At 48.7% G+C, this 25,829-nt stretch overlaps 3 protein-coding genes across 3 annotated transcripts in view; 1 reads left to right on the forward strand and 2 right to left on the reverse strand.

The window, feature by feature from the left end:
* Positions 1-333: 333 nt before the first annotated feature.
* LOC138095875 (metallothionein-2) lies at positions 334-1,343 on the reverse strand. The gene is made up of 3 exons (XM_068991814.1): positions 1,207-1,343; positions 849-914; positions 334-583 (listed from the first exon to the last, which is right to left on the reverse strand). The coding sequence occupies exons 1-3, from the start codon at positions 1,232-1,234 to the stop codon at positions 492-494; spliced, it is 186 nt and encodes a 61-aa protein (XP_068847915.1). The 5' UTR covers positions 1,235-1,343; the 3' UTR covers positions 334-491.
* A 2,587-nt stretch (positions 1,344-3,930) lies between these two features.
* Positions 3,931-25,829, forward strand: part of BBS2 (Bardet-Biedl syndrome 2) — a 107,339-nt gene continuing 85,440 nt past the window's right edge. Inside the window, exon 1 of the mRNA XM_068992043.1 lies at positions 3,931-4,367. Coding sequence (XP_068848144.1) covers positions 4,323-4,367 — 45 coding nt within the window. The 5' untranslated portion in view covers positions 3,931-4,322. The remainder of the gene's footprint in view (positions 4,368-25,829) is intronic.
* On the reverse strand, positions 9,468-10,913 carry MT3 (metallothionein 3). The gene is made up of 3 exons (XM_068992736.1): positions 10,706-10,913; positions 10,414-10,479; positions 9,468-9,601 (listed from the first exon to the last, which is right to left on the reverse strand). The coding sequence occupies exons 1-3, from the start codon at positions 10,734-10,736 to the stop codon at positions 9,492-9,494; spliced, it is 207 nt and encodes a 68-aa protein (XP_068848837.1). The 5' UTR covers positions 10,737-10,913; the 3' UTR covers positions 9,468-9,491.

Below are 25,829 nucleotides of genomic sequence, written 5' to 3' on the forward strand. Positions count from 1 at the left end.
CCATTTATATTCAAGCAGGTTTTAGTCACTTTCAAGCCTAAAACCCAAGAGGAACAGAAACTGAACAGGGAAACCATACAGAATGAAAATTCTAGATTGAGCAGCTTCTGTGCCACCAACCCTTGACTTGAAAACAGAGGACTCCACATGTGCCCAGTGTCCTTGTGGCATCTGCCCTCAGGCACTTCCATTTCACAGATGATGGAGCTCAGTGCTGAAATGTGGCTCGAACAAGGCACTAGGTTTTTCAGGGGTTAACATTTCCATCCAGAAACCAGGTCTTTGTACTTCTAGCCCAATCCCTCACTGAAGCCCTGGTCAAGTCAAAGAAAACAGTCAGAATAAAGCCAACCACTTTTATTATCATTCTTGTATTTTATAGGAAAAAAAAAAAAAGAGGGATGTAACAAACGGGTCAGGTTGTATTAAAAAAAAAATGCAGGTTTGTACATGTTGTTCTATTTACACCGAGGAGCAGGCTCTCCCCGACTTCAGGCACAGCAACTGCACTTGTCCGAGGCCCCTTTGCAGACGCAGCCCTGGGCACACTTGGCACAGCCCACGGGGCAGCAGGAGCAGCAGCCTGGGGGAGGGAAGGGGGCGGCACTGATGAGCGCGAGGGACAGCGGATTAAGAAGGGTTCCCGCCCTTTCCGGTGGAGGCGCCACCTTCCCTGGGGAAGGGGCACCCACTGCCCGATTAAATTCCCCTCCAGTGGTGTAGGGGCTTCCCTGGCGGCTCAGACGGTAACGAATCCTCCTGCAAGGGCGGGGGGTGGGGGGGTGGGGTGGTGCTGGGCGCGGGGAGTGCGGCGCGTGAGGGGTAGACAGAGAGAAAATCCCACTTACTCTTCTTGCAGGAGGCGCACTTGCAATCTTTGCATTTGCAGGAGCCGGCACACGTGCAGGATTCACCTGCCAGGAGAAAGATGCAAGAACGGTCCCTGGAGAACCGAACGCGGGCATGCAGGCTAGCAGCCCGAGTTTGAGTCCCAGTTCCACAACCAATTCGTGGGAACCTGGGCGAGCCACGAACACGAATTGCCTTATCGGTCAAACGGGGTCTCCTAGTTGAACTCAGAGGAGAGGAGGATACACGGAAACCCTTTCGAAAGGGCAAGCAGTGCCCTGAAAGTGAGTGATGAGGAGTCAGAGACTCTCCTCTAGTCCTGCGATGGCCACCCAGCCCCAAACCAGAGGTCCTTACCCGCGGTGCAGGAGCAGTTGGGATCCATGGCGAGCTGAAGCGGAGGCTGGGGTCCGGAAACGGCTGAGCAAAGGATGGCGAGGATGCCGAAGGGGCGTGCTGGAGCGGAGCGGGCGGTGGGCTGCCTTTATAGCGGAAAGGAGCTGGGGCGAGTGCAAAAACCCTCCGGGGCCGGGCGCTGCCTGCACCCGCCCCGCGCTGAGTCACTGGCGGGCCGCGCGGCTCACCGAGCTGTGCACACGGGCCACCAGGCATCAGTTCCCAGAAGCCGCCCTACGTGCGCCGGGGCGATGGAGGGAAGGGCCGGGCGCAGAGCGGGGAACACCGCGTGCAGGGCGGCCCGGGCCGTGCGCCGAGCCCCCTGCCCCTGCCCTCGCCGTGTGCAGTTTCCGCCACCGCCTGCCCCTCCCCCAGCTCTCCCGCCCCTCCCCTCCCCCTGCCCCCTGCTCTGTACCCTGTGCTTGCCGGGCCTGAGTAGTTAGAGAGTTGATCCTGAGGACCCTGTTCAGTTCAGTTCAGTTCAGTTCAATCGCACAGTCGTGTTCGACCTTTGCGACCCCGTGGACTGCAGCACTCCAAGCCTCCCTGTCCATCACCAACTCCCAGAGTTTACTCAAACTCATGTCCATCGAGTCAGTGATGCCATCCAGCTCGGGTGGAAAAAAAGGTTGGAACTCAGGACAGATTACAGAAAACTTTTTGTACCTGTCAAGACTCAAAAAATGTGTACATTCCTACTGAATCCATGGGATGATCACTGATGTTGTACTGTAGATGCCGTGGGGGAGTCAGTAAGCCTGTTATGTAGGAGCTCTCCTTTAATCCTCCATCAACCCTGTGAGGTAAGGGCTAGTCATCATTCGCATTTTAGAGTATGGAGGCCCAGAGAGGTTAAGTAACTTTCCCAAGGTCGCAGAGCTAATGAGTGGCAGAGCATGGTGATTCAAATCAGTGGGCCCAACAGATGCTGAAGTCCCTCTAAGGGCAGACATCACCACCAGGGCAGACCAAGGATCAAGAAACCACAGCTTTGTGCTCAGGAAACTCAGAGTCATGCGGGCATCCTCACTGGGGCATGGGGAAAAAGTAATGCCAGGGTCGTGGCTAGGATGGGGGCAGGGGGAGCAGAGTTGGGAGACCCAGCCCAACCTGGGAGGAGATGGGCAAGCACCTTGGGCTTGAGGGTGAGAAAGTCCTCTCCAGGCAGGGGAGGAGGAAGGAGTTGTATGCCAGGGCCTGCAAGAAGCAACCGGATGGAAAGTTGGGACATTGGGAAGGGAAAACACCACAAGAAACTTCTTCCCCAGTAGATGCAGAGGGGAAGCGGGGAGGTGGTGTCCAAATTCCTCTCTGCGGAGACACATCCTGCTCCCTTGCTGGCACATGTCTGAATACTAAGCAACGGATCTTAGATCATCCGGTCCAGAGCGAGTCATCGGAGGACCAGGTTACTGGAAAGTTCCTGGCGGGCTTAGAGGATGCTATTTGCTGCAGTGGGGAGTTCAGTGAGGCAGTGGGCAGAGGACAGGCTGTCCTCGGAGGATTTACTGTAAAGTCCTGTGGAAATATCTTCACAGCTCAGCTCAAACATCACTTCCTGCTGGGAGCCTGTCCTGACCCTAGCACCTAGGTCAGCACCTAGCTGACCTAGCCTGTGGAACATGCTGGTAAACAGCCTGTTCTTTTCCTTCCTGGTGCTTCCTGTGTCTGTAATGTGTTGGAACGTGTGTGATTCTGGGATCCGTGTCTGGGTCCCTCTACCCTTGCCTCCGCTGAAAACACCAAAAGAACTCACTGCCCCTGATATGTGTCTGCGGCACTTAGCCCAGGGTCAAGTTTACAGTAGGCACTTAATAAATATTTGTCAAATCAGTTAATGAGGGTAAATCCATCCATGTGTCCTCCCTTCCCAGCCTCTCTTCCCCCCAGCATTAGGGCTGATTACAAAATGAAAGTAAAAAAAACTGTTTTCACCACTCTGGGACCTGTGTGGTCACTCAGAAATGCCAAGCAGGGCAGGAAAGTTGAACTGTCAGAAGGACTTAATTTTAATACTCACTGCACCACTCACAGGCTAAGTGACCTTGGGGCTGTTATGGGCCGGGGGTCCCCACACCCCACCCCGAGCATCAGTTTACTCATCTGTCAAATGATTAGATTGTACTAGAACTGGAGGCTCACATGCAAACACGCTCTGATTTGAGAGCCAAGGTCTCAGAAATGTCGCTGTCGGGCAGCCCCATGGACCAAGAGCATGGAAGGGCTGCTGTTTGGATGGTGGGTAGATTTTGTTGTTAGTTACATGTGCATTACATTTGCATTATATGCAAAATTCCAGGTCACTTGCCCACTCAGGGGAAACAGTCCGACGCTATGAGGAAGACAATAAAGCTTGTTTTGGCCCCGAAAAGTGTTGAATCAAGCCCTGGGTTTGAGCCATCTGTGTTGGCAGTAAAATTTGTTTTCAGGTCGAAGCTGTCTCGCTTGAGTTATTTTGACTCTGTGAGGGAAGTGATGACCAATCAACAAAGGTGAAGGGCAGCCAGGCCCAGCTTTGCTCATCTCTGTACTTCTGAAAGCCTCATTGTGTTGGGGAGACAGGGGTGAAGAGTGCCTGCCCTCCTCACGTGGTAGGAAGTGAGGAAAATGAAGCCAAGAAGTATAAAATGAGGAGTGTTAAATGCAGATTTGGTGTGAGTCATCAGTGTGAGGCAATGGTGTGGCCTTAGCCTGCATTAGTTGTACTATGCCATCTAGAATGAAGCGTACTTCTACTGCTGAGTCATTCATTCATCCTTCCCCTATGACAGTATCCTTAGCCTTCCTTTGTAGAATTGCTCTTTCCTACGCTTAGTCCATATGATTTGGATGGAGCAGGCCCCATCTGTGGGCTCTCAGGACATTCCCTCTTCCTGGCCACAGTGACTGACTCTGATTGGGTCACATAGTCATGAACCAGAGAGAATCAGTGAAACTCCTGCTGGAAATGCTGGGAGAACGATAGATATTCTTTCCATCTAGATTTGAACCTAGAAGGATGTGAAGTTGAGTTTCTAAAGCCTTTGCTCCATGAGAAGGAGTCAAGAATAAGTTCATTGTAAAGGAGATGGAGACTGATGATACCACTGGAGCACCTGGATCCAGCCAAGCCTGAAGCCACTGTGAGTCCAAAATTTCCTTTTTTGGTTTAAATCCTTCTGGAAATAAGATTCCTAACTGGCATAGCTGGGCAGACCACCCTGAGGGCTGTGTTCATGGCTGGACTTTAGTAGTCCAGAAGAAAGTTAATAACAAAAATCCTAAGACTCAAAACCCTATCATGTGAGTAACAGCTGAGAGGGTGGGTAGTTTCAGTCTGCAAGAAAACAGTTACCTTCAGATATGTGGAGAGTGGTTGCTCCAATTATCTGTAGCTGTGCAATAAACCAGGCTTCCTTGGTGGCTTAGAAGGTAAAGAATCTGCCTGCAATGCAGGAGACCCAGGTTCTATCCCTGGATCGGGAAGATCCCCTGGAGAAGGTAATAGCAACCCACTCCAGTATTCTTCCCTGAATAGTCCCATGGACTGAAGTGCCTGGTGGGCTACAGTCCATGGAGTCACAAAGAGTTGGACACAACTGAGTGAGTAACTTTGATTTGTGCAACTAATCACCCAAAACTTTGCAAGTTAAGACAAGAACCAATTTATTCTCTTTCTTGGTTTTGTGGGTCAGGAATTTGAGAAGAGCTCATTTGGGTGATTCTTTTGTTTCATGTGTCACTGTCCGAGGTCACTTGGTGGCATTCAGTCGGTGGACGGGCTGGTCAGGCGCACACTCACGTGTCTGGCACCCTCACAGACAGGGCTAGAGGGCTGAACTCAGCAGGAATTAGAGACCAGAGCTCCCTCTTGCGGTCTCTTCAGCATGTGGCCACAGGGCAATTAGGTTTCTTACGTTTGGCTCTGGGCACCAAGGGTGAATATCCCAAGAGACTGGAGCGGTATCTGTGAGTCTCTTAAGCCCTGAGTCCTGAAACTAGCACAGGTCACTTTCACCACATTTGATTGGTCAAGAAGCCACAGATTTGAGGGGAAAGGATGAGGACCCCTGGTCTTGATGGGAGGAATGAACGTTTGCAGTTATCTCCAATCTGCCCTAGTCGTCATGGGGCATAATATTGAGCACCTACTATGCATCAGAACACTCTGAGCTGACTTCACTGAGACCTCAGCTGTTAGTCTCTCCATTTTACAAACGCGCCGCTGAAGAGCTGTACAGTGGCCAGCTCTGGGTCACACAGCCGGAAGTGGCAGTGTGGGGATTTGTACCCAGGACTCTCTGACTCAACTACGTGTTTATGCCACACTGAAAAGAAGCAATTAGACTTGTGCTCTAAGGGCAGCAGAACCAGGAATAAGGATTCTCTTCTGGGCAGGAAAAGGCCTCTCTGGCCATTAGAGCTGGTGATGACGACGGGACGGCCTGGGGAGAGTTTCCTGTTACCATGGGAGCAGGGACAGAGGCTGGGGGATTCTGACAGATTAGCTGGTGGGATAGAAACAATATATTTCTCGTGAGAGGATCGTCAACATTATGGAGGTGATGAACTGGCCACTTCTACAAGGCCTTCCTTCAGGTCACCGATGCCCTCTGTCACCACCGTCACATACCCGCTTAGCCAAGACACCCTCACATATATATATATATATATATATATTATATGCACACACACATATATTTAGTTTAAATTTGCCTTTTAATGTGATTAGCATTATACTACATGTACATCTTGTTTTTTTCCCCCACTAAACGATAAGTTGTGGTGGTCTTTCCATAGCAGTACCCAGTATAGCATTCTTTTTATTAGAGGTTCATATGACCAATTTTATACTTCCCTCTTGAAGATTATTTAGCTTGTTTTGAGGCTTCTGTGGATACCAACAATGGGCACATTGTTGGTGCCCATTCTGGCCCATCCCTTCCCGGGTTGAAGGCATGTGCATTTTAAATTTGAGTAACTACTGTTAAAATATCCTCCAAGATTCTGCTTTTGATTCATTTGGGTATATACCCAGAAATGGAACTGCTGGTCATAAGATAATTCTATTTTTATTTTTTTGAGGAACCTTCATCCTACATTTTCTCCAGTGCTGCACAAGGGCTCCAATGTCTCCACATCCTTATCAACAGTTGCTATTTTCTGGGTGGTGCTTGTAGTTTCTTTTCTGTTTTTTTGATAGTAGTGTCATCTGCTATAGTCTGAATGTTTGTGTCCCCTGGAGCCTTTGAGAGGTGCTAAGTTCATGAGGGTGGAGCTCTCATGAACAGGATTAGTGCTTCTATAAAAGAAACCCCACAGAGCTCCTAGTCCTTTCCACCATGTGAAGATGCGATGAGAAGCCTTTGACCCAGAAAAGGGGCTGCACCCAACCATGCTGGCCCCCTAATCTCAGACTTCTAGCCTCTCAAACTGTGAGAAACAGATTTCTGCTGTTTGTAAGCTGCCCAGTCTATAGTATTTTGTTATACCAGCCCAAAGGGACAGACACCCTCCTAGTGGGTATGAAGTGATTTAGCTTTGTTTTGATGCTTTTTGTAACACACAGCAAGCCAGAAGCAGAGGAAATAAGCTTGATTAGGTTTTAGGCAGACAGCCTGGTTCAAATGCTGCCTCTGCTACCTTCGAGCTTCACTGCTAAGTTGTATACAACTCTTTTGCAACCCCATGGACTATAGCCCGCCAGGCTCCTCTGTCTATGGGATTTCCAAGGCAAGAATTCCCTTCTCCAGGGGATCTTCTCGACCCAGGAATCGGACCCATCACCTGCTTTGGCAAGCAGATTCTTTACTACTGAGCCACCAGGAAAGTCTACCATCTTTTAGTTTTGTGAATGATGCTAAAGCTGAAACTCCAGTACTTTGGCCACCTCATGCGAAGAGTTGACTCATTGGAAAAGACCCTGATGGTGGGAGGGATTGGGGGCAGGAGGAGAAGGGGACGACAGAGGATGAGATGGCTGGATGGCATCACTGATTCGATGGACCTGAGTTTGAGTGAACTCTGGGAGTTGGTGATGGACAGGGAGGCCTGGCATGCTGCAATTCATGGGGTCGCAAGGAGTCAGACACGACTGAGCGACTGAATTGAACTGAAACACAGGACAGTAGGCTCAAAATGGAGTTGCTTATGCTAAGCTCCATGTCACCAGAGACTTTGGCTCTCCAGAAATGGAATCTTTAACCATTCAGGAATCACCTGAACAGCACGAGTTGGGTAATCTTCATGAGAAAGCCCTGCCACCTCCTGAAGGAAAGTAACTGCAATAACCAACCAGCTTTTCTGCCTGTTATAACTTCCTTGTGTCTTGCTGGCTATAAAAGTCTTCCATTTTGTGCAGTTCCTCAGAGCTCCTATCTATCTGCTACATTCAATGCTGCCCAGTTTGAATAGATATTTGCTCAAATCAACTCTTAAAAATGTTAATATGCCTCAGTTTATCTTTCAACAGACCACAAATTATACCCCAAGCCCTATTGGCCCATCTGTAAAATGGGTAAAATAGTCATACCATTCTCCTGGGGTTGTATGGATTAAGTAAGATAGTGTGCTTAATAGAATTTTGCACAAGATAATCTCACATGTATTAATCTTTTTGGTGTCTTATTTAAGAGAGTCACCTCCAGAATTCCCTGGTGGTCCAGTGGTTAGGACTCTGTGCTTCCACTGCAGGGGACATGGGTTCCATCCTTGATGGGGAACGAGGATCTCACAAGCCACGGGGTGAGGCCCGGGGTGGGGGGGACGTCATCTCCACCCCATAGTACTCAGCATGGTCCTGTTTTCCTCTTCCAAATTCTTTTATAGCTTTGATTTTGCTCCTGGATATTTAAGTCAATTGAAAATTATTTATCTGCTAGGCACAGGGGTAGGCAGTTGTTTCAACACTTTTCACTAACTAGTGTAACTTTTTGCCGCTGAATTAATCACTTCTTACTTGCAGCTGCACTGGGATCTATTTTTGAACCATCCTTTCTGTCCAATTGATCTATTCCTGAGCCGACACCAATTCCGAGAGCTTTAGAACAAGTCCTGCCATGGGGCTAGAGCAGGCCTATTTTGTTGTTTCAAAACTGGCTTGGCTTTTCTTGTACTGTTTTCTTTTCAAAACAGCCTATTAGGTTAAAAAAAAAAAAATCCTGGTGGACTTTTGAATGGATCATCCTGATGAAGTAACATGGAGGAAAACTGATATGTTTACAGCATTCCATTCTCTTAGCTGGGATATTTTTCTTTCCCAGGACTTTTTCTTTTCCATTCAACCCAGGTAGACCAGAGTGTTCCCTTTCATCAAGGATTATGCCACAACCACTGTGGATTAAAGCTCTCAGTACCCTACCTCCCCTTGAAGAAGGAAGGAGCTGGACACAAACTGCCAAATGAGAAGGTCTGAAAAGGAGCAGAACAATCTGTTTAGGGAGACAGGCTATTCAGGGTGGTGACCTTGGAAACACAGATGACAGTCTGCCAAGACAGGCCCCAGGGCCTCCTGGCCTTGCCTCTGATGACTCTGAAAACAGGCAGCTTTGCAGGAGTGGCTAGGAAATTGCAGAAACTGCAGGGCTTTGGGGCTGGGGTCTGGTTTTAACTTCCCCCAACCCCACTGGCTTCTCAGGTGGGTCAGTGGCAAAGAATCCGCCTGCCAAGGAGGAGACGCAGGTTTGATCCCTGAGTCGGGAAGTTCCTGTGGAAAGGGAAATGGCAACCCACCCCAGTATTCTTGCCTGGAAAATCCCATGGACAGAGGAGGCTGGCAGTCTATAGTCCATGGGGTCACAAAGAGTTGGACACGACTTCACGAAAACAGCAACAGCAACAAGTCCCATTGTACAGATGCAGACTGTGAGGCTGAGAAGCAGAAAAAGAAACAGACCCATATGAGTCTGGTCTCCCCTCTTTTCCCAGAGTTCAGCTTGACTTGGCAGGAGGGTCATGTGCCATCTGAAGGTGGGAGGATGTCCTCTCAGTCCCAAAAAGACCAGTGGCCAATCTCCCGATTTTATCTTCCAACTGGGCAGTTCTTCTGATGAGGCTCCTTCCACCCCCCCCCACCCCCACCCCCACCCTGGCGTCCTTCCCCTTTAAGAAGAGACCAGTCCTTGGCTAATGCCATTCATAGGATTTATTGTCACTTGCCAGTGGCTTGCAGGGAAGGGGACACACTGCTGGGCCTCACCACAGGGCAGGTGGCACTGGGCCACCCAGCACTATTTACACACATTTCACACGGGAGAGTGGGCACGTCCTCACTGGCAGCAGCTACACTTCTTCTCCTCAGCTTCGGCCCCCTCTCCACCTTTGCACACACAATCCTTGGCACATTTCTCGCACTCTGCGGGGCAGCAGGAGCAGCAGCCTGCAGATAAAACGGGGAACGCCCAGTCTGATGGCCTGTCCTCCCCCACCTGTCCCCATCAAAAGGAAGGGGGGAAAGGAGGGGTGCCAGAGGTCACTGCCCCCCACTTCCTAGTCTTACACCTGGGTTGGCTCAGCATCTCTGGTGTGTCAGCTACACACTGGGCTCCCATGGGGGAAAGGTCCACAGCAACTAGCCCACAGCCCCATCTATGAGCCCAGGAGCCCTGGGGACGGTGGAGTGAGGCCGACACTAGGGGGAACCAGGCCTTAGGGAGAAAACATCCAGGGGAAATGACCTTGAAGGACGAACCTGTCGGGGCAGAAATGGTGCAAGTGTAGGGGTCAGGAGATTCGTGGAGGGCGTATGCCTAGTGTAATTCACAAACAAGGGCACCTTTCCCCTGCGTATTGCACTGCTTTGGGGGAGATTCAGGGGAGGTAAAATTGAGGGGATCCACAAAGGCCAAGAGGGCCCAAGGGACCCCAACTCCAGAGCTAACCCCCGGCCTCACTCATGTTTCCCCAGGCATTGGAGATCTGGAGGGAAGCGGTGGGCTCAGGAGAGCAGTTCTGTATCCTAACTGCGCATTAGAACTTTCCGGGAATCCACAAACAATTGCCTGGGCCCAAGGTAACAATCACTGAAGGAGGGCCTGCAACTGAGTCTTCAGGCCTCTGGGTGGTTCTGTTCCCGTTAGAGTCAACTCAGTGTCACAGCTAGCAGAGGGGCCGCTCCGTGCCTACGTGGACAGGCGTGGTGCTCGGGGGAGGACCGGTAGGGGGGGCGCGCAGAGGGGTCCCCGCACTCACTCTTCTTGCTGGAGGCACATGTGCAGCCCTCGCACTTGCAGGAGTCGGAGCAGGTGCAGGAGCCGCCTGGGGGAGTGGGGCACAAGATGGGTTAGAACTCGGGGTGGGGCCAGGCCTAAAAGGAGACGCAGTACTCAGCCTCGGTGCCCTTGGGGATATAGCCATGCCCATCCTTCAAGAAATTCAAAATGGGAAATAAGGGTCCCTTCCCCCAAACGTCCTTGAGCAAAGGCGTAGGGTTCTTTGCAAGTAAAGGGGCGCGCGGTGCCGCAGGGCGGGGGCGGGGGCTCACCAGTAGGGCAGGGGCAGGTCTCAGGGTCCATGCCGGAGAGGAGTGACCACCGAAGGAGGCGAATCAGCTTCTAGGGCAATTGGATGCACTGGCGGCAGCAGGTGGCGAGACTTTTATAGCCCCAGGCGGGGGCGCGTTGGCACAGCCCTCCAGGCGTGCGCGCCTCCTCTCTCCATCCGGGAGCACAAGTCGGCGCGGAGGCGCGCATTGCGGCAGCGCTCCCCGCACCCCTGCCGTGTGTCCCGCGCCGTGTGCACGGCTGGGGCGCTCCCCCGACCCCACCCCGCTGCAGTGTGCACAGCCGGGTGCGCGCGCAGTCACGTACTTCCCACCATGTGCACGGGGAACACTCCCCGCCCGCCTGTCCGCCTTTGTCCACCGCTGCAGCCGCCGCCTCGCAGAAAGTGCTCACTTCCTGCCTCTGGAGGCAGAGGGAGAGCAAAAGGCTTTTTTATTTCCCAGCCCTTTCCTGCTTCTCATCCTCTCCACCGCCGTTATCCCTTATTCTGGGATTCCCAGGGTGCGCTGAGCCAGCCATTCCGCTGCTCCAGGACTCCCTGTTTGATGGGGAGAGAACACACCCCGCCCCCACCCAAGGGCCCTCACAAACTGTCTTGGGAAGGACCTGCTCTGGGAGCCCTGCAGCACAGGACTGGGGTGACCAGCGGGAGTTTTGGGGGGAGGGGTGGTGATGCTAGGTGGCTGCATCTCAGCTTCAGAGGGAAGCCTCTCTCCTTTTATCTGTTCCTCCTGCTGAGTTTCTCAGAGACCCTTGCACGTGTGGTTGGCTGAAAACTGGACGCTCAAGAGATATCAATGTCAAATCCTAGAATCTGTGGTTATTACTGTATTTGGAAAGGAGGGCTTTGCAGATGTAATTAAATTAAAAATCTTGAGATGAGATCATCCTGGATTATCCACATAGGCCCTAAATCCAGTGATGAGCATGCTTAGAAGGTCCACAGAGATGAGAAGAGGAGGGGGCGATGTGACCATTGGAGCAGAGACTGGAGTGATGGGGCCAGCAGCCACAGAAGCTGGACACAGAACAGTCCACGTCCTTGGTTATAAGACTGGGTCCTCACTCAGCAAGTCAGCACACTTAATCCCTAGGAAATGGAGGAGCAAAGGACAGCATTGGACAACTGGCCAAGGGTTACAGGAGGAGGAGAAAGGGTTGTTGATGGTGTTTCAGAAAGGGCAGCCACATGGTGACCTACCCCCCACCCCTGCCCAGCCCCAAACATGAGGAGACCTCACTTCTGCTTATAGTGTAAGCACCTTTCACATGGTTGTATTGGGCCTCGCAGAGGCAAGGCTCATCTAGAGACCGTAAACAAAACAAAATTTTTCCCAGGAACGCTGCATTAAGGGGCTTCCCTGGTGGCTCAGCAGTTAAAGAATCTGCCTGCAATACAGGAGACGTGGGTTCAATCCCTAGGTTGGGAAGATCCCCTAGAGGAGGAAATGGCAACCCACTCCAGTATTCTTGCCTGGAAAATCCCATGGGCAGAGGAGTCTGTTGGGCTTCAGTCAGTTCAGTTCAGTTCAGTTGCTCAGTCATGTCAGACTCTTTGTGACCCCATGGACTGCAGCATGCCAGGCTTCCCTGTCCATCACCAACTCCCGGAGCTTGCTCAAACTCATGTCCATAGAGCTGGTGATGCCATCCAGCCATCTCATCCTCTGTCATCCCCTTCTCCTCCTACCTTCAATCTTTCCCAGCATCTGGGTCTTTTCCAGTGAGTCTGTTCTTTGCATCAGGTGGCAAAGTATTGGAGTTTCAGCTTCAGCATTATTCCTTCCAATGAATATTCAGGACTAATTTCCTTTAGGATTGACTGGTTTGATCTCCTTGCAGTCCAAGGGACTCTCAAGAGTCTTCTCCAACACCACAGTTCAAAAACATTAATTCTTCAGCACTCAGCTTTCTTCACAGTCCAACTCTCACATCCACACATGACTACTGGAAAAACCATAGCTTTGACTAGATGGACCTTTGTTGGAAAAATAATGTCTCTGCTTTTTAATATGCTATCTAGAGCACCCCTACTCCAGTACTCTTGCCTGGAGAATCCCATGGGTGGAGGAGCCTGGTGGGCTGCAGTCCATGGGGTCGCTAAGAGTCGGACATGACTGAGCGACTTCACTTTCACTTTTCACTTTCCAGCATTGGAGAAGGAAATGGCAACCCACTCCAATGTTCTTGCCTGGAGAATCCCAGGGACGGGGGAGCCTGGTGGGCTGCCGTCTATGGGGTCGCACAGAGTCGGACACAACTGAAGCGACTTAGCAGCAGCAGCAGCAGGTTGGTCATAGCTTTTCTTCCAAGGAGCAGGCGTGTTTTAATTTCATGGCTGCAGTCACCACCTGCAGTAGTTTTGGAGCCCAAGAAAATAAAGTCTGTCCTGTTTCCATCATTTTCCATCCATTTGCCATGAAGTGATGGAACTGGATGCTATGATCTTAGTTTTTTGAATGCTGAGTTTTAAGCCGAATTTTTCCGCTCTCCTCTTTCACTTTCGTGCATTCCATGGATGCTACAGTCATGGGATTGCAAAGAGTTGGACTTGACTTAGCAACTACACAACAACAACCTGTTGCCTCCTCTAGAATGGAAGTGCCTCCACAAGTCCTCCCAAAGAGACCTGATCACCTCTCACACCCAACTTCCACTTTTTAAAAAAGAAATACTGGGATAGGCTGGCACCTGGGACTCTCTACCAGAGTGCTTGCCCTAGACAAATGTCTTTTCATTTACAAAGAAACTGTATGAAACTATAAATAACCATGCATGCACAGTTGAGGCAATTAGGAACAATGAGATACAGGAGGGCCACAAACTGACTGCCATTTTCGAGGTGCCCAGAGCAGATGCCCTGGAGGAGGGCTTAACCCACTCCAGTACTCTTGCCTGGAGAATCTCATGGACAGAGCAGCCTGGCAGGCTAAAGTCCATGGGGTCGAAAAGAGTCAGACACGACTGAAACAACTCCGCACACAGCAAAACCAGGGCGCTGTGCATGATCCCTGCACACAGCACACCTAAGCCACCCCTCTGGCCCAACCAGAGCCACCCCTAACTTCATCCATTTAAGGAACCAGCCCACCTCCTGGGAGAACAAGCAAGGACACCCGTTTCTTATTCTCACTACCTCATGCTGCAGCCTGAACCCAATAAAGCCTTGCCTGGCCTCTTATCAATTTCTCTTGATTAAAGGGTCAATATCTGTGGAGGATTTGCAGCCCTCCCGCTTTGGAGGTGGTCCTGAGGCTGCTTCCCAGGAAGATGGAGCAACTGAGACTCGCCAGGAGAGGCCAGGCCCTAGTCCGCTCCCTCCTGGCAAAGCTGAGCCTCTTTTAAATCGGAGCTGGACAAGCACTTGAAAATGTTGGTTGGAGACTCTGCACCCTCAAAAATATTAGCTTCCAGGGGGCCTCCAAAGGGTCTCAGACAGGGAGCGAGCTAAGCTTTCTCCAGGCTTTGCACATGTTGGCTCTTGGGTCTTCAGTTTCGATAAAGTTGAAGGAAGAGGAAAAAGAAGGAAGAAAAAAAAGTTCAAAGAGGAGACACTATCATCTCCTATCTGGACATGACTTAGTGGCCAAACAACAATAACCCCAAGGTATTTAACGTGAAGCCCGGGTGGCTTCTCAACAGTGAGTGAGTGAAGTCGCTCAGGCGTGTCCGACTCTTTGCGACCCCATGGACTGGAGCCTACCAGGCTCCTCCGTCCATGGGATTCTCCGGGCAAGAGTACTGGAGTGGGTTGCCATTTCCTTCTCCAGGGGATCTTCCCAACCCAGGGATCGAACCCGGGTCTCCCGCATTGCGGGCAGATGCTTTACCATCTAAGCTGCCAGGGAAGACTCTCAACAGTGGCTTCAAGCAATTTCAACTGAAGAGCTCACCACCTCGACCCACTGCCGTTCGTTTCCTGTTCGTTTTCATTTTGCCTAAAGGCACTCGGGCCTTAGACTTCTCTGGCCTGGGCCCTAACCTTGACAGTACTCAAGGTCTCCCTATCTGGAAGTTTTAGTGCCAGGTTAGGTGTGCAACCTAACATTCAAGCCAAGCTGTCTGCCTGCCGTTTCCCCTTGGACTGCTCAGATTTCCTCAGAATTGAGGTTTCAGAGCTAGGAGAACCATCTCTCACCCTGAGGGCTAATCTTGTTAACCTGACTGGGCTCAGGGATGTCCAGAAAGCTGATTAAATGTTATTCTTTTTCCAGAAGAGATAAGCATTTGAATCAGAAGACTGAGTAAAGATAACCTTTACCATTGTGGGTGGACGTCATCCAATCTAATGAGGGTCTAGGTAGAACAAAGAAGTAGAGGAAGGGTGAATTTGCTCTCTGCCTCATCTCAGACATCCATTTTCTCCTGCCCTTGGGCTCCTGGTTCTCAGGCCTTTAAACTTGGACTGGGACCATAGGCGTCTCCATTCCCAGCCTTCCAGACTCGGATTGAATTTCACCTTTGGCTTTACTGGATCTCCAGCCTGCAGATGGCAGATGTTGGGACGTTTCAGCCTCCATAACTCAGTATGTCAATTCCTAAAATGAGTCACTCTGTGTGTGTACATTGCCTACGGTTCTGTTTCTCTGTAGAGTCTTATCACCCACACCCAAGGGTGGCCAGGATTTTGAGAGATCTGAAAGCCACAACATTCTACTGAAACATCCTCCTGCCCACCCCTACTTGCCAATTCTTCACAGAACCAGGCTTCTCATCCTTCTTTCTCAGCTTCTGTGACCTCCAAAGAGCATTTCACGTAAGTGCGTCACTCCGGAAGGTTCCCCATCATCTCACCTTCATTTCCCTCTGACCCCTTGTTAATTCTCAGTGTAAATTTATTTTGTTTGTGTTCCCTATGCCTGTGATGCTCCTTCCCCAGATATCCACATGGCTCGCTCCCTTCTTTCTTTTCTTCTAATCTCAAATCTTGCTGCCTCCATGAAGCTCAAATCTTGACCGCCTCCGTGATCACCCTGTTTAAGATGGCAACACGTACCTCGGTCCTCCATACTTTGCTCTGTCTTTTCTTTTTTCATAGCATTTAACACCTCTTAGTGAACTAAATAATTCATTTGTAAAGCTTATTGCTATCTCCCCCCTGCTAAAATTTAATCACTGTAATCTGATGAAGAATTCATTTCTTTTGTTTGTGGACATATAAAGGGCCTGAAACAGTGTCCTGTACATCGGAGACATTCAGGAGATATTTATTGAATAAATGAACGAGTGGCTCTGAAGTCAAGCTGTTGCCTTTGTTACCGAAAGGTTCTTAACCTCCTTAGTCAATAGAAATTGATGAGACCAGACAAAAAATTTAGGCAAGGCTTTTTAGGGTTCCTGCTGCAGCAGTGGGGAGCAATAACAAGTGACAGATTCCCATGCTTACTCCCTGAGAGGGGCAAGCTGGTTCCTCCTATGGGGTGAGGGTAGGAGGGGATCCATATGTCGGGCCAGAGGGATGGCCTAGGTGGTCTGCCTTTGATGGTGCTGTGTGGGTTTTCAGTCTTTTTTCCTTTATTTTCATTTTCATTTAATAATTTTTGGCTGTGCTGGGTCTTTATTGTTGTACCTTGATTTTCTCTAATTGTGATGAGCGGGGGCCACTCTCTAGTTGGGGTGTGTGGGCTTCCCATTGTGGTGGCTTCTCTTGTTGGAGAACACAGGCTGTAGGGTGTGTGAGCTTCAGTAATTACGGCTCATGGGCTTAGTTGCCCCTTAGTTGCATGTGGGATCTTCCTAGACCAAGGATCGAACCCATGTCGCTCTCATTGGCTGGTGGACTCTTAACCGACTCTTAACCACTGGACCACCAGGCAAGTCGCTGGTGTTTTGTCTTGCATCTTGTTCATAATTTTCCCCAATTGCATACACAGGCTATTATTTTTAGTCTCTTATAGTTGACTTGTATCTTGTTGCTTAAAGACATTTGTCCATGTACAAGCACTGCAGCAAAGGGTCCCAGGTGCCAGCCCGTTTCAGGTCACCTGACACTGACTAGTAAGGTGACAAGTGACGAGCAAGTTGCTAACATTTCTGTGTCTTGGGTTGCTTAAGGGTAAAATGGTGACAGTTTTTTCAGCAGCTTAAATTGGGAGGCACTTGGAAAGCTTTCAGAGTAGGGCCTTAACTATGTTGGCTCTTTCTGTTTGCAAATAAGTCTGAGACTCATGAGGTCAGGTGAGGACTCTGCAGGAGCCTGGGACCCCTAGAGCTCCTACCTCACACCCAGCTCCATTGTTAGCCTCAATTCTGGGCTTCCCGAATGGCAGCTCCCTCTGATTGACATGGGTTTACAGGCGTTGGCTTGGACCAGCTGAGTCACAGACATCAGTCCTCACCCTGAGCCCTGCACCCAATCCCAGTGCCTCCTGGGAGAAGGGAGTGCACGGAGATACTTATCTTTTAAATGAGATTGGAGCCAGGAGGCAGGATCAGATGGGTTGAGGGGTGAAGATCACTTAGGATCACACCAACTAATGGATGGAAAATCCCCAGGTGATCTCAGAAACAAGCCCAACAGGTCCCACCCCTGGCTGAAACTGGTTCAGTGCAGTATTAAGACTGTTGCATTGCTCTCTCAAAGAGTTTCCCAATTTATTATCCTGGGACTGAAAGTTGGCCAAGAGTTTAGGAGCCTGAGTAAACAGCAGTGTACCCAAAAGAGGTTGCAAACATGCTCATTTGCAAAGAAAGTCGTTTCTTGGAGAGGTCTGGACATTCAGGATTGAACCCGGGTCTCCCACATTGCAGGCAGACGCTTTACCATCTGAGCCACCAGGGAAGCCCAGAGTAATTGTTAAAAGTAATATTGTTCACAGGGGCAGCTGAAGCAGAGGAATGGGCTCTGGTCTAAGAGCCCCATGGTTCCTAGTTCCAGCTCTTTCAAAAACTAGCTTTCTGAACTCAAGGAAATCTCTCCCCAGTTTTCACATAGTTTGACCAGATAACTGCTGGTGACTAATACAGATAATGTTCACCATTTGCTGGGTCTTTACTATGCGTTTTGAGTACCATGTGTTTTATAGATATGTTCTTTTATGTCATATTTTAGATTCCACATCTAAGTGATATGTTATTTGCACTTCTCTGGCTTACTTCACTTATTAGGCTAATCTCTAGGTCCAGCCATGTTGCTGCAAATGGCATTATTTCATTCTAAGAGGGTTCCCTTTTCTCCACACCCTCTCCAGCACAATAAGTGAGATTCTTCGTGCAGATCACCTAACACATAATAGCTGCTCACTAAACACGTGATAGCTGCTCAGTGAACCCTTCTCTGTTCAGGAATCTTCCAGGATCTGGAACTAGCAAATGATGGATGCCAGTTCCCTTTCACCTACTTCTCCTATCTCTTCATGGTCTGCCCCCTACCTACCCTGGCAACCAAATGTAGTCCATAAAGTGAAGTGAAGTCACTCAGTCGTGTCCGACTCTTTGCGACCCCATGGACTGTAGCCTATCAGGCTCCTCTGTCCATGGGATTTTCCAGGCAAGAGTGCTGGAGTGGGTTGCCATTTCCTTCTCCAGGGGATCTTCCTGACCCAGGAATCGAACCCGGGTCTCCTGCATTGCAGGCAGACGCTTTACCGTCTGAGCCACCAGGGGAGCAAAAACGTGTAGTCCATGCTAACCCAAAAATGGGCCCCAAGCTCACCTGCTTCCATGCTTCTGCTCATACTTTTGCCACTTGCTGGAATTTCCTGCCCATGATTTCTACCTGTTTAAAATCCTATGTAACTTTCAAAGCCACCTCCTTCAGGAAGTCTTCACTCTTGTCTACAACCAAATGTATTGCCCTCTTTAGAACTTCTCCAGGGGTTTGTCTGGATACTTTCTGCCCCATAGAAGGGTACAAGGTAGTCTGACAGTCTCCCCAGTGGACTCTGAGGTCCCAGAAGGCTGAAGCTGGAAGAAGCAGTTCCTTCCTCTCCCCCTGATTCTGTGCCTAGCAAAGCTCCCTGTACACCTGAAATGTCCTCTGATTGTTGAGTGAATAAATTAACATGAGAACTGAGAGCACCCAACTTTGGACTCACCCTTTTTGGGGAACAACTTTGAAGGCTAGGTCAGGAAAAGAGGCTGATTTAAGTATGTATTATTGAAGTTATTCTGTGGTTCCCAGCATCTTCCTTTGCCTAATGAGTCATTTAGTGGTGAACGCTTTCATATTGCAAATATTTATTGAGCAGACACGAAGGTGAGTAGAACAGTGTCTTTCTTCTCCAAGAACCCACAGTCTGGGTGAGGAGGCATTTAATAATAAAAAAAATCAACCCACAGTAAAATGAGCACAATTTTATTAACCAGTCCCCACGTTTGAAACATTTTTGTTGTTTTCAAATCTTCACTGTTATACTTCATACTATGATAAACATCTTGGCATCTTTTGAGTGTGTCCATTCATAATTTTTTTCTTAAGACACTACATTCCTTGAAGTAGAATTTCTGGCTCAAAGTACACATTTTTTCCTTTTCAAACAGTATTTGTTTAAAAAATGCTACTTCAGTAAATGTTGGAAATTTCAGAGTAGTAGAAAAGTGGAAAAGTAAAGAATTTCATCTATGATCTGAACACAACCACTGTTGATATTTTAGTATAGTTCATTTCCATATTTGGTATGTTTTTCTTTTTCAAAAAAAAGTCCTGCATAATGAATTGTAGCCTAATATTTAAGATTGTGGCTGTAATCATTTTCTGTGTTTTTGCATTTTTAATGGGTTATATCCTCTTGTGTGCACAGACCATGGCTTACTTGAGCAACTTCATGGAATTGAAGTTATTTCCAGTTTTTCATAATTGTAAATAGTGAAAATGAAACTTTCTATGAGTGAGTGAAGTTGTGTCTTTTTTCCTGTGTTCACCCTGAATTTGCGGTGAACTCTTAGAATAGATTTCCAGAAGTGAAACCACTGGGGCAAATGGGTAAAATGATTTTATGGTTCTTTGACATATCAATATATTGCCAAATTATTCTTTAATTTTTTAAAATTTTTTATTTTACATTGAAGTACAGTCAATTAATAATGTTGTGATAGCTTCAGGTGGAAAGAAAATACACATACATGTATCCATTCTCCCCCAAACTCCCCTCTCTTCCAGGCTGCCACATTTTGAGCAGAGTTCCCTGTGTATACAGTTGTTGTTTTAAGTCGCTAAGTCGTGTCTGACTCTACCCCACAGACGGTAGACCACCAGGCTCCTTTGTCCATGGGATTTCCCAGGCAAGAATACTAGAGTTCTGTCCTTGTTATTGCCAAATGATTTTTAAAAGCCTTACGCCTGTGAATCTAGGTGCTTTGCACCTTGTTAAGGCCTTTGGAGAACGGATTTATCCTCCCCCAGAGGTGACTAAGGATTCTAGCCCCTTACTGGGATTTCTTGGGCTCCAAACCCAGCCAGACTGAGGTTGAAACAAGTCTGTGCAATTCCCTGAGGCTCAGAGAGGACTCAGTATGCTCCTGCGTCTGGGTCTGGAGTGCCCCCTGCAGTTCACATGAGGAACTTCCCTCCCCACCCGGTGACCTGGGCTGCGTTCCTTCCCCATCAAACCTTGCTCTGGTCTCCATCCAAGTCGGAGCATGACCTCAGCAGGTCCAGCGTCTGTCACAGCCTCTCTGAGGTCTCCATTGTCCCTTGGGCAACACAGGAGCATAATCCGTATTGTGTCAGCCTGCTAACACGGCGTTTTCCTGCTCCAGGCAACTCTGCCATGAGAAAGCTTTTTTTCCCTGACTTCAAATCGCGTTCCTTGGTGTTTCTTCAACTGCTCAGGTGTTAACCATTCAGGGTCATATGTAACCAATTTGCCCCCTTTTCACTTTGGCCTTTGCCCCAGCTCATCTTCCCTCCTGGTCTTCAAGCTTTCCTCTCAGCTGGTCCTGCCTGAGTAGGGAAAAGGTCTTTAACTTCTCTGAGTCTAGTTTCTTTACCTGTAGAATTAACATAATTGTTGCTATCCTGCACGGTTTTTGCAGGCATTCAAATAATACCAATAAAAAGCTGAGTACAGGGACTTCCCTGGTGGTCCAGTGGTTAAGAATCCACCTTGCAATGCAGGGGATATGGGTTCGATCCCTGTTGGGGAACTAAGGTTCCACATGCTGCAGAGCAACTAAGCCAGTGTGCCACAACTAGAGAGTCCTGGTGCCACAGCTAAGACCTAATGCAGCGGAAAAAAAAAAAAAAACAAACAAGAGCTGAGCCCAGATATTTGGTTCAAGACGGAAGGCTGAGGACATGCATTTTACCTCTCCTTCCTCCTGAAGATCCATGGAAAGAAAAACTCAGACGACAACAGGGACTTGGTGTTGGGGAGGATGACTTGGATTAACGAATCAGATTTTAACATTTTTCTGGAATATCGAAAGAATTCAAATCACATTTATGGGTGGATGGAAGGAGAGAAAGCCATAGCTCAGATCAAGAAGTAGAGACACCCACGGGGTGGGGTGGCTATTTTATTCTGTTTTAGTTGGGAAGTCAAACTGGGAGAGGGGAAGAAGAGGCAGGCACAGCAACCAGGATGGTGACTGAAGGGGGATAAAGCTGGAGAGCCGAGACATGGCCTCCTTCACTTCTACTTGTTTGGATCTGCCATGTTGCCCCAGGCTGAGACTGTGAGATATTCTCCAAAGAAATGGAGTAACCAGTCTAGGAGGGGCCAAACTCACCAGCAAGAAATGAGAGTTCCTGTTGCCCATCCTCGCCAGCATTTGGTGTGGTCCATCTTCTGGACTTCGTCCATCCTCATAGGTGTGTAGCAGTATCTCATTATTGTTTTACATTTCCCTGAAGACATATGATGTGGAGCATCTTTTCATATGCTTCTGTGGTATCTGTATAGATCTTCTTTGGTGAGGTGTCTGTTAAGGTCTTCGATTCACTTTTTGTCATTTTGAGGACATAGGACAAGAGGTGGAGGAGTATTTTCTTAGGGACCCATGTTAGACACGAGAGCTAGTGTTTAGGGTTAATTGATCAGACTGTGCCAGACAAGTACTCGATTGTGAGTGACAGCAGCCCCCATGTATTCTTCAATAAATCTGTGTTTTGAGTGTTTGGATAAGTAGGCTCTTTAAAGCACAAGGCCCAGGCCAGGGACCTTTTATTCCTGGGTGTGGGGCTGGAGTACCTGCAGCCTTCTCTCTGCCCCATCCATCTACCAAAGGCATAAGCATGAACTCTAAGCCCAGCAGCCCCAAATTCAGGTCCCAGTTCTGCTGCCTATGAGCCTTGTGTCTCTGAGCAACCCATTGAGTCTCCCAAAGCTTGGCATCCTCATCTGGGCAAAAGGAAAGATGGAAGGTTAGCCTGTAAGTTCATCCCTTTTCTTCTACCCCTGGCTCCATTCCATTCTGCAGACATCAAAACCCTAGTGCCTAGTCCCTATCCACACATCCCCCTTCCTTGAATTCCTCCATCCCTCAGGTCAAGGAGCACACAGACTGCTGGCATGGTCCACCCTCAGGCAGGACTGACCTGGGGAAGAGGCCCATGCAGGCCTTGAAGTTGGTCCCCAGTACTCAAAGCCTTGTCTCACTGGGGTAAGTAGGAGAGGGACAGATAAAGAGTTCTGGGTGAATGTGTCTTCATGACTCTCAGTCTTCTTACCTGTAGGGAGGAGAGCCAGAGACAGACCCTCTAAGGCAGGGGGTCCATAGCAGGACCCTGACTGTCCAGCTCTGAAGTAGTCCTAACGGTGCAGGGTCCATGAGATGATGTTTATAAACTGCTTAGCCCAGTGCTTGGTACTTGTTAAGTGTTCAGCACTCTGTGCTCAATAAATATTAGTTGTTGGTATTATTATTATTATGAAACTCTGAGGGCTCAAAAATGTGGTAGGAATAAATGAGATTGTTCAAATGAAGCATTTGAATGAGATGAGATGGCATCCCTTGGGAGCGCTGAGGCTGAGTGACTGGTCAGCCTGCTTGTTGGAGCCACAGGGAACCTCTCTGGCCCCTGGAAGGTATGGTTACCAGGATCGTGTCCTTCCAAAGGGGACCTAGAGCTTCACCATCACTGAGAGTGACTTGCCAGGGACCTTCTCAGAGACTCATGAACAGAAGCCTAAGAAAGCCCTGTGAATCCCCATTTAGGGAGTACCTTCCGGTGTACATTGAACCTATGCCGCGGGTTCTCCCTGTGAGGGAGGGACAATTTGCAGATGTGGAAACTGAGCCTCAGAAAGTAAGTGACTTGTTCAAGGTCACACAGCCAGCGGGGGGTGGGAGGCGGGGGTGGAGGGTCCGACTCCCAAGTCTTTTCTGTTTCACTGAGATGCTGCATCTAAAGCTCAATCTAGGGGGCGGTCATAAGATGGCCGAGGAATAGGACCGGCAGACCACTTTCTCCCCCACAAATTCATCAAAAGAACATTTGAATGCTGAGTAAATTCCACAAAACAACTTCTGAATGCCAGCAGAGGACATCAGGCACCCAGAAAAGCAGCCCATTGTCTTCGAAAGGAGGTAGGAAAAAATATAAAAGATAAAAAGAGAGAGAAAAGAGGTAGGGACAGAGATCTGTCCCAGGAAGGGAGTCTTAAAAAAGAGAGAAGTTTCCAAACACCAGGAAACACTGCGAAAGCCTTAACCTAAGACACCACCAGGCCCGCTCACAGAACAAAGGACTGAGCAGAGCTAGCCGGCTGCGGACAGGCCCATCCCCCACCAGAGACAGACAGGCAGGCGAGGGCAGCCAGAGCCAGAAGGGGGCAATTGCAGCCCCAGAGAGGTATCATCTACCAAACTGCAAGCAGGCTTCATTGCTAACCAAGACTTCTTGGGACTCTGGACGGTCGACATCCGCTGGGAGGATCACAGCCAGAGATCAGCTCCCCAGAAGAGACACACAGCACATTTGAGAAGGTGCACCGGCTGTACACCCAGAAAACCGAGCGGCAGGGAAGGGGGAGGCCATAAGTCACAGGGACTGCTCTTGCCAAACACCTGGTCACCTGAGCTGTGCAGACCTAAGAAGGGCACAAAACGCAGGCCCAACCGAGTCTGCACCTCTGAGGACTACCCAAGTGCCTGAACCTGAGCAGCTTAGACCTGGGAAGTGCATTCAACCCAGGGCCAGCCTCAGACAGTTCCTGGCAGAGCAACCTAGAGCCTAAGCAGTGTAGACAGGAAAAGCGCACATGCCGTGAGCAGGGGCAAACCCAGTGTGGCTGAGACAAGGCGCGCACATGCCAGTGTTATTTGTTTGCAGTGTTCCTCCCTCCCCACAGAACAACTGAAGAAGTGAGCCTAAAAAAGTGTCCACCACTGCCCCCTCGTGTCAGGGTGGAAATTAGACACTGAAGAGAGCAGCAAACAGAAGAAGCTAAAACAGAGGGAACCGCCTTGGAAGTGACAGGTGCAATAGGTTAAAACCCTGTAGTTAGCACCGACTACATAGGAAGGGGCCTGTAGGTCTTCAGAAGTATAAGCTGGATCAAGGAACTATCTGAAAATGAACTAACCCCACACTGTCCACAACAACACCAGAGAAAGTCCTAGATATATTTTTATTATAATCATTCTTTAAATTAAAAAAAAATTTTAAGTCCTCTATTACTCTTTCAATTTTCATTTTTATAACCTACTGCTACTGCTGCCAAGTCACTTAAGTCATGTCCGACTCTGTGTGACCCCTGTTACTTTGCGAAAAGAAGACCCTATATTTTAAAGCAAACTTTATATATATATATATATTATAACTTTTGTGACTTTTTTCTTTAATATTGTATTTTTGAGAATCCAAACTCTACTCTAGATTTTTAATCTCTGCTTTTTGGTATTTGTTATCAATTTTGTACCTTTAAGAACCCAATCTTCAGTACCCATTTCTACTTGGGAGCGAGATTACTGGCTTGACTGCTCTCTCCCTCTTTGGACTCTCCTTTTTTTCCACCAGGTCCCCTCTATCTCCTCCCTCCCCCTTCTCTTCTTTACCCAACTCTGTGAATCTCTTTGTGTGTTCTGGACTGTGGAGAACACTTAGGGAACTGATACTGGCTGGATCTGTCTCTCTCCTTTTGATTCCCCACTTTATCCTCCTGGCCACCTCTGTCTCCTCCCTCCCTCTTCTCTTCTCTGTATAACTCCATGAACATCTCTGAGCGGTCCAGACTGTGGAGTGCACATAAGGAAGTGATTACTGACTAGCTTGCTCTCTCCTTTTTGATTCCCCCTCTTCTCCTCCTGGTCACCTCTATTTCCCTCCTCTCTCTTCTCTTCTCCATGTAACTCTTTGAACCTCTCTGGGTGTCCCTCACTGTGGAAAAACTTTTCATCTCTAACCTAGATGTTTTATCATCAGTGCTGTATAGATGGAGAAGTCATGAGGCTACTGTAAAAATAAGACTGAAAACCAGGGGCAGGAGGCTTAAGTCCAAATCCTGAGAACACCAGAGAACTCCTAACTCCAGGGAACATTAATTGACAGGAGCTCAAACACCTCCATACCTACACTGAAACCAAGCACCACCCAAGGGCCAACAAGTTCCAGAGCAAGACATAGCACACAAATTCTCCAGCAACACAGGAACACAGCCCTGAGCTCCAATATACAGGCTGCCCAAGGTCACTCCAAAACCATTGACATCTCACAACTCATTACTGGATACTTCATTGCACTCCAGAGAGAAGAAATCCAGCTCCACCCACCAGAACACCAACACAAGCTTCCCTAACCAGGAAACCTTGACAAGCCACCCGTACAATCCCACCCACAGTGAGGAGACTCCACAATCAAGAGAACTCCACAAACTGCCAGAATACAGAAAGGCCAAATCAAACTCAGCAATATAAACAAGATGAAGAGACAGAGAAATACCCAGCAGGTAAAGGAACAGGATAAATGCCCACCAAACCAAACAAAAGAGGCAGAGATAGGGAGTCTACCTGATAAAGAATTCTGAATAATGATAGTGAATATGATCCAAAATCTTGAAAACAAAATGGAGTTACAGATAAATAGCCTGGAGACAAGGATTGAGAAGAAGCAAGAAAGGTTTAACAAGGACCTAGAAGAAATAAAGAGTCAATATATAATGAATAATGCAATAAATGAGATCAAAAACACTCTGGAGGGAACCAACGGTAGAATAATGGAGG

This window comes from Capricornis sumatraensis, chromosome 20 (genome assembly GCF_032405125.1).
Source record: "Capricornis sumatraensis isolate serow.1 chromosome 20, serow.2, whole genome shotgun sequence".
NCBI lineage: Eukaryota > Metazoa > Chordata > Mammalia > Artiodactyla > Bovidae > Capricornis > Capricornis sumatraensis.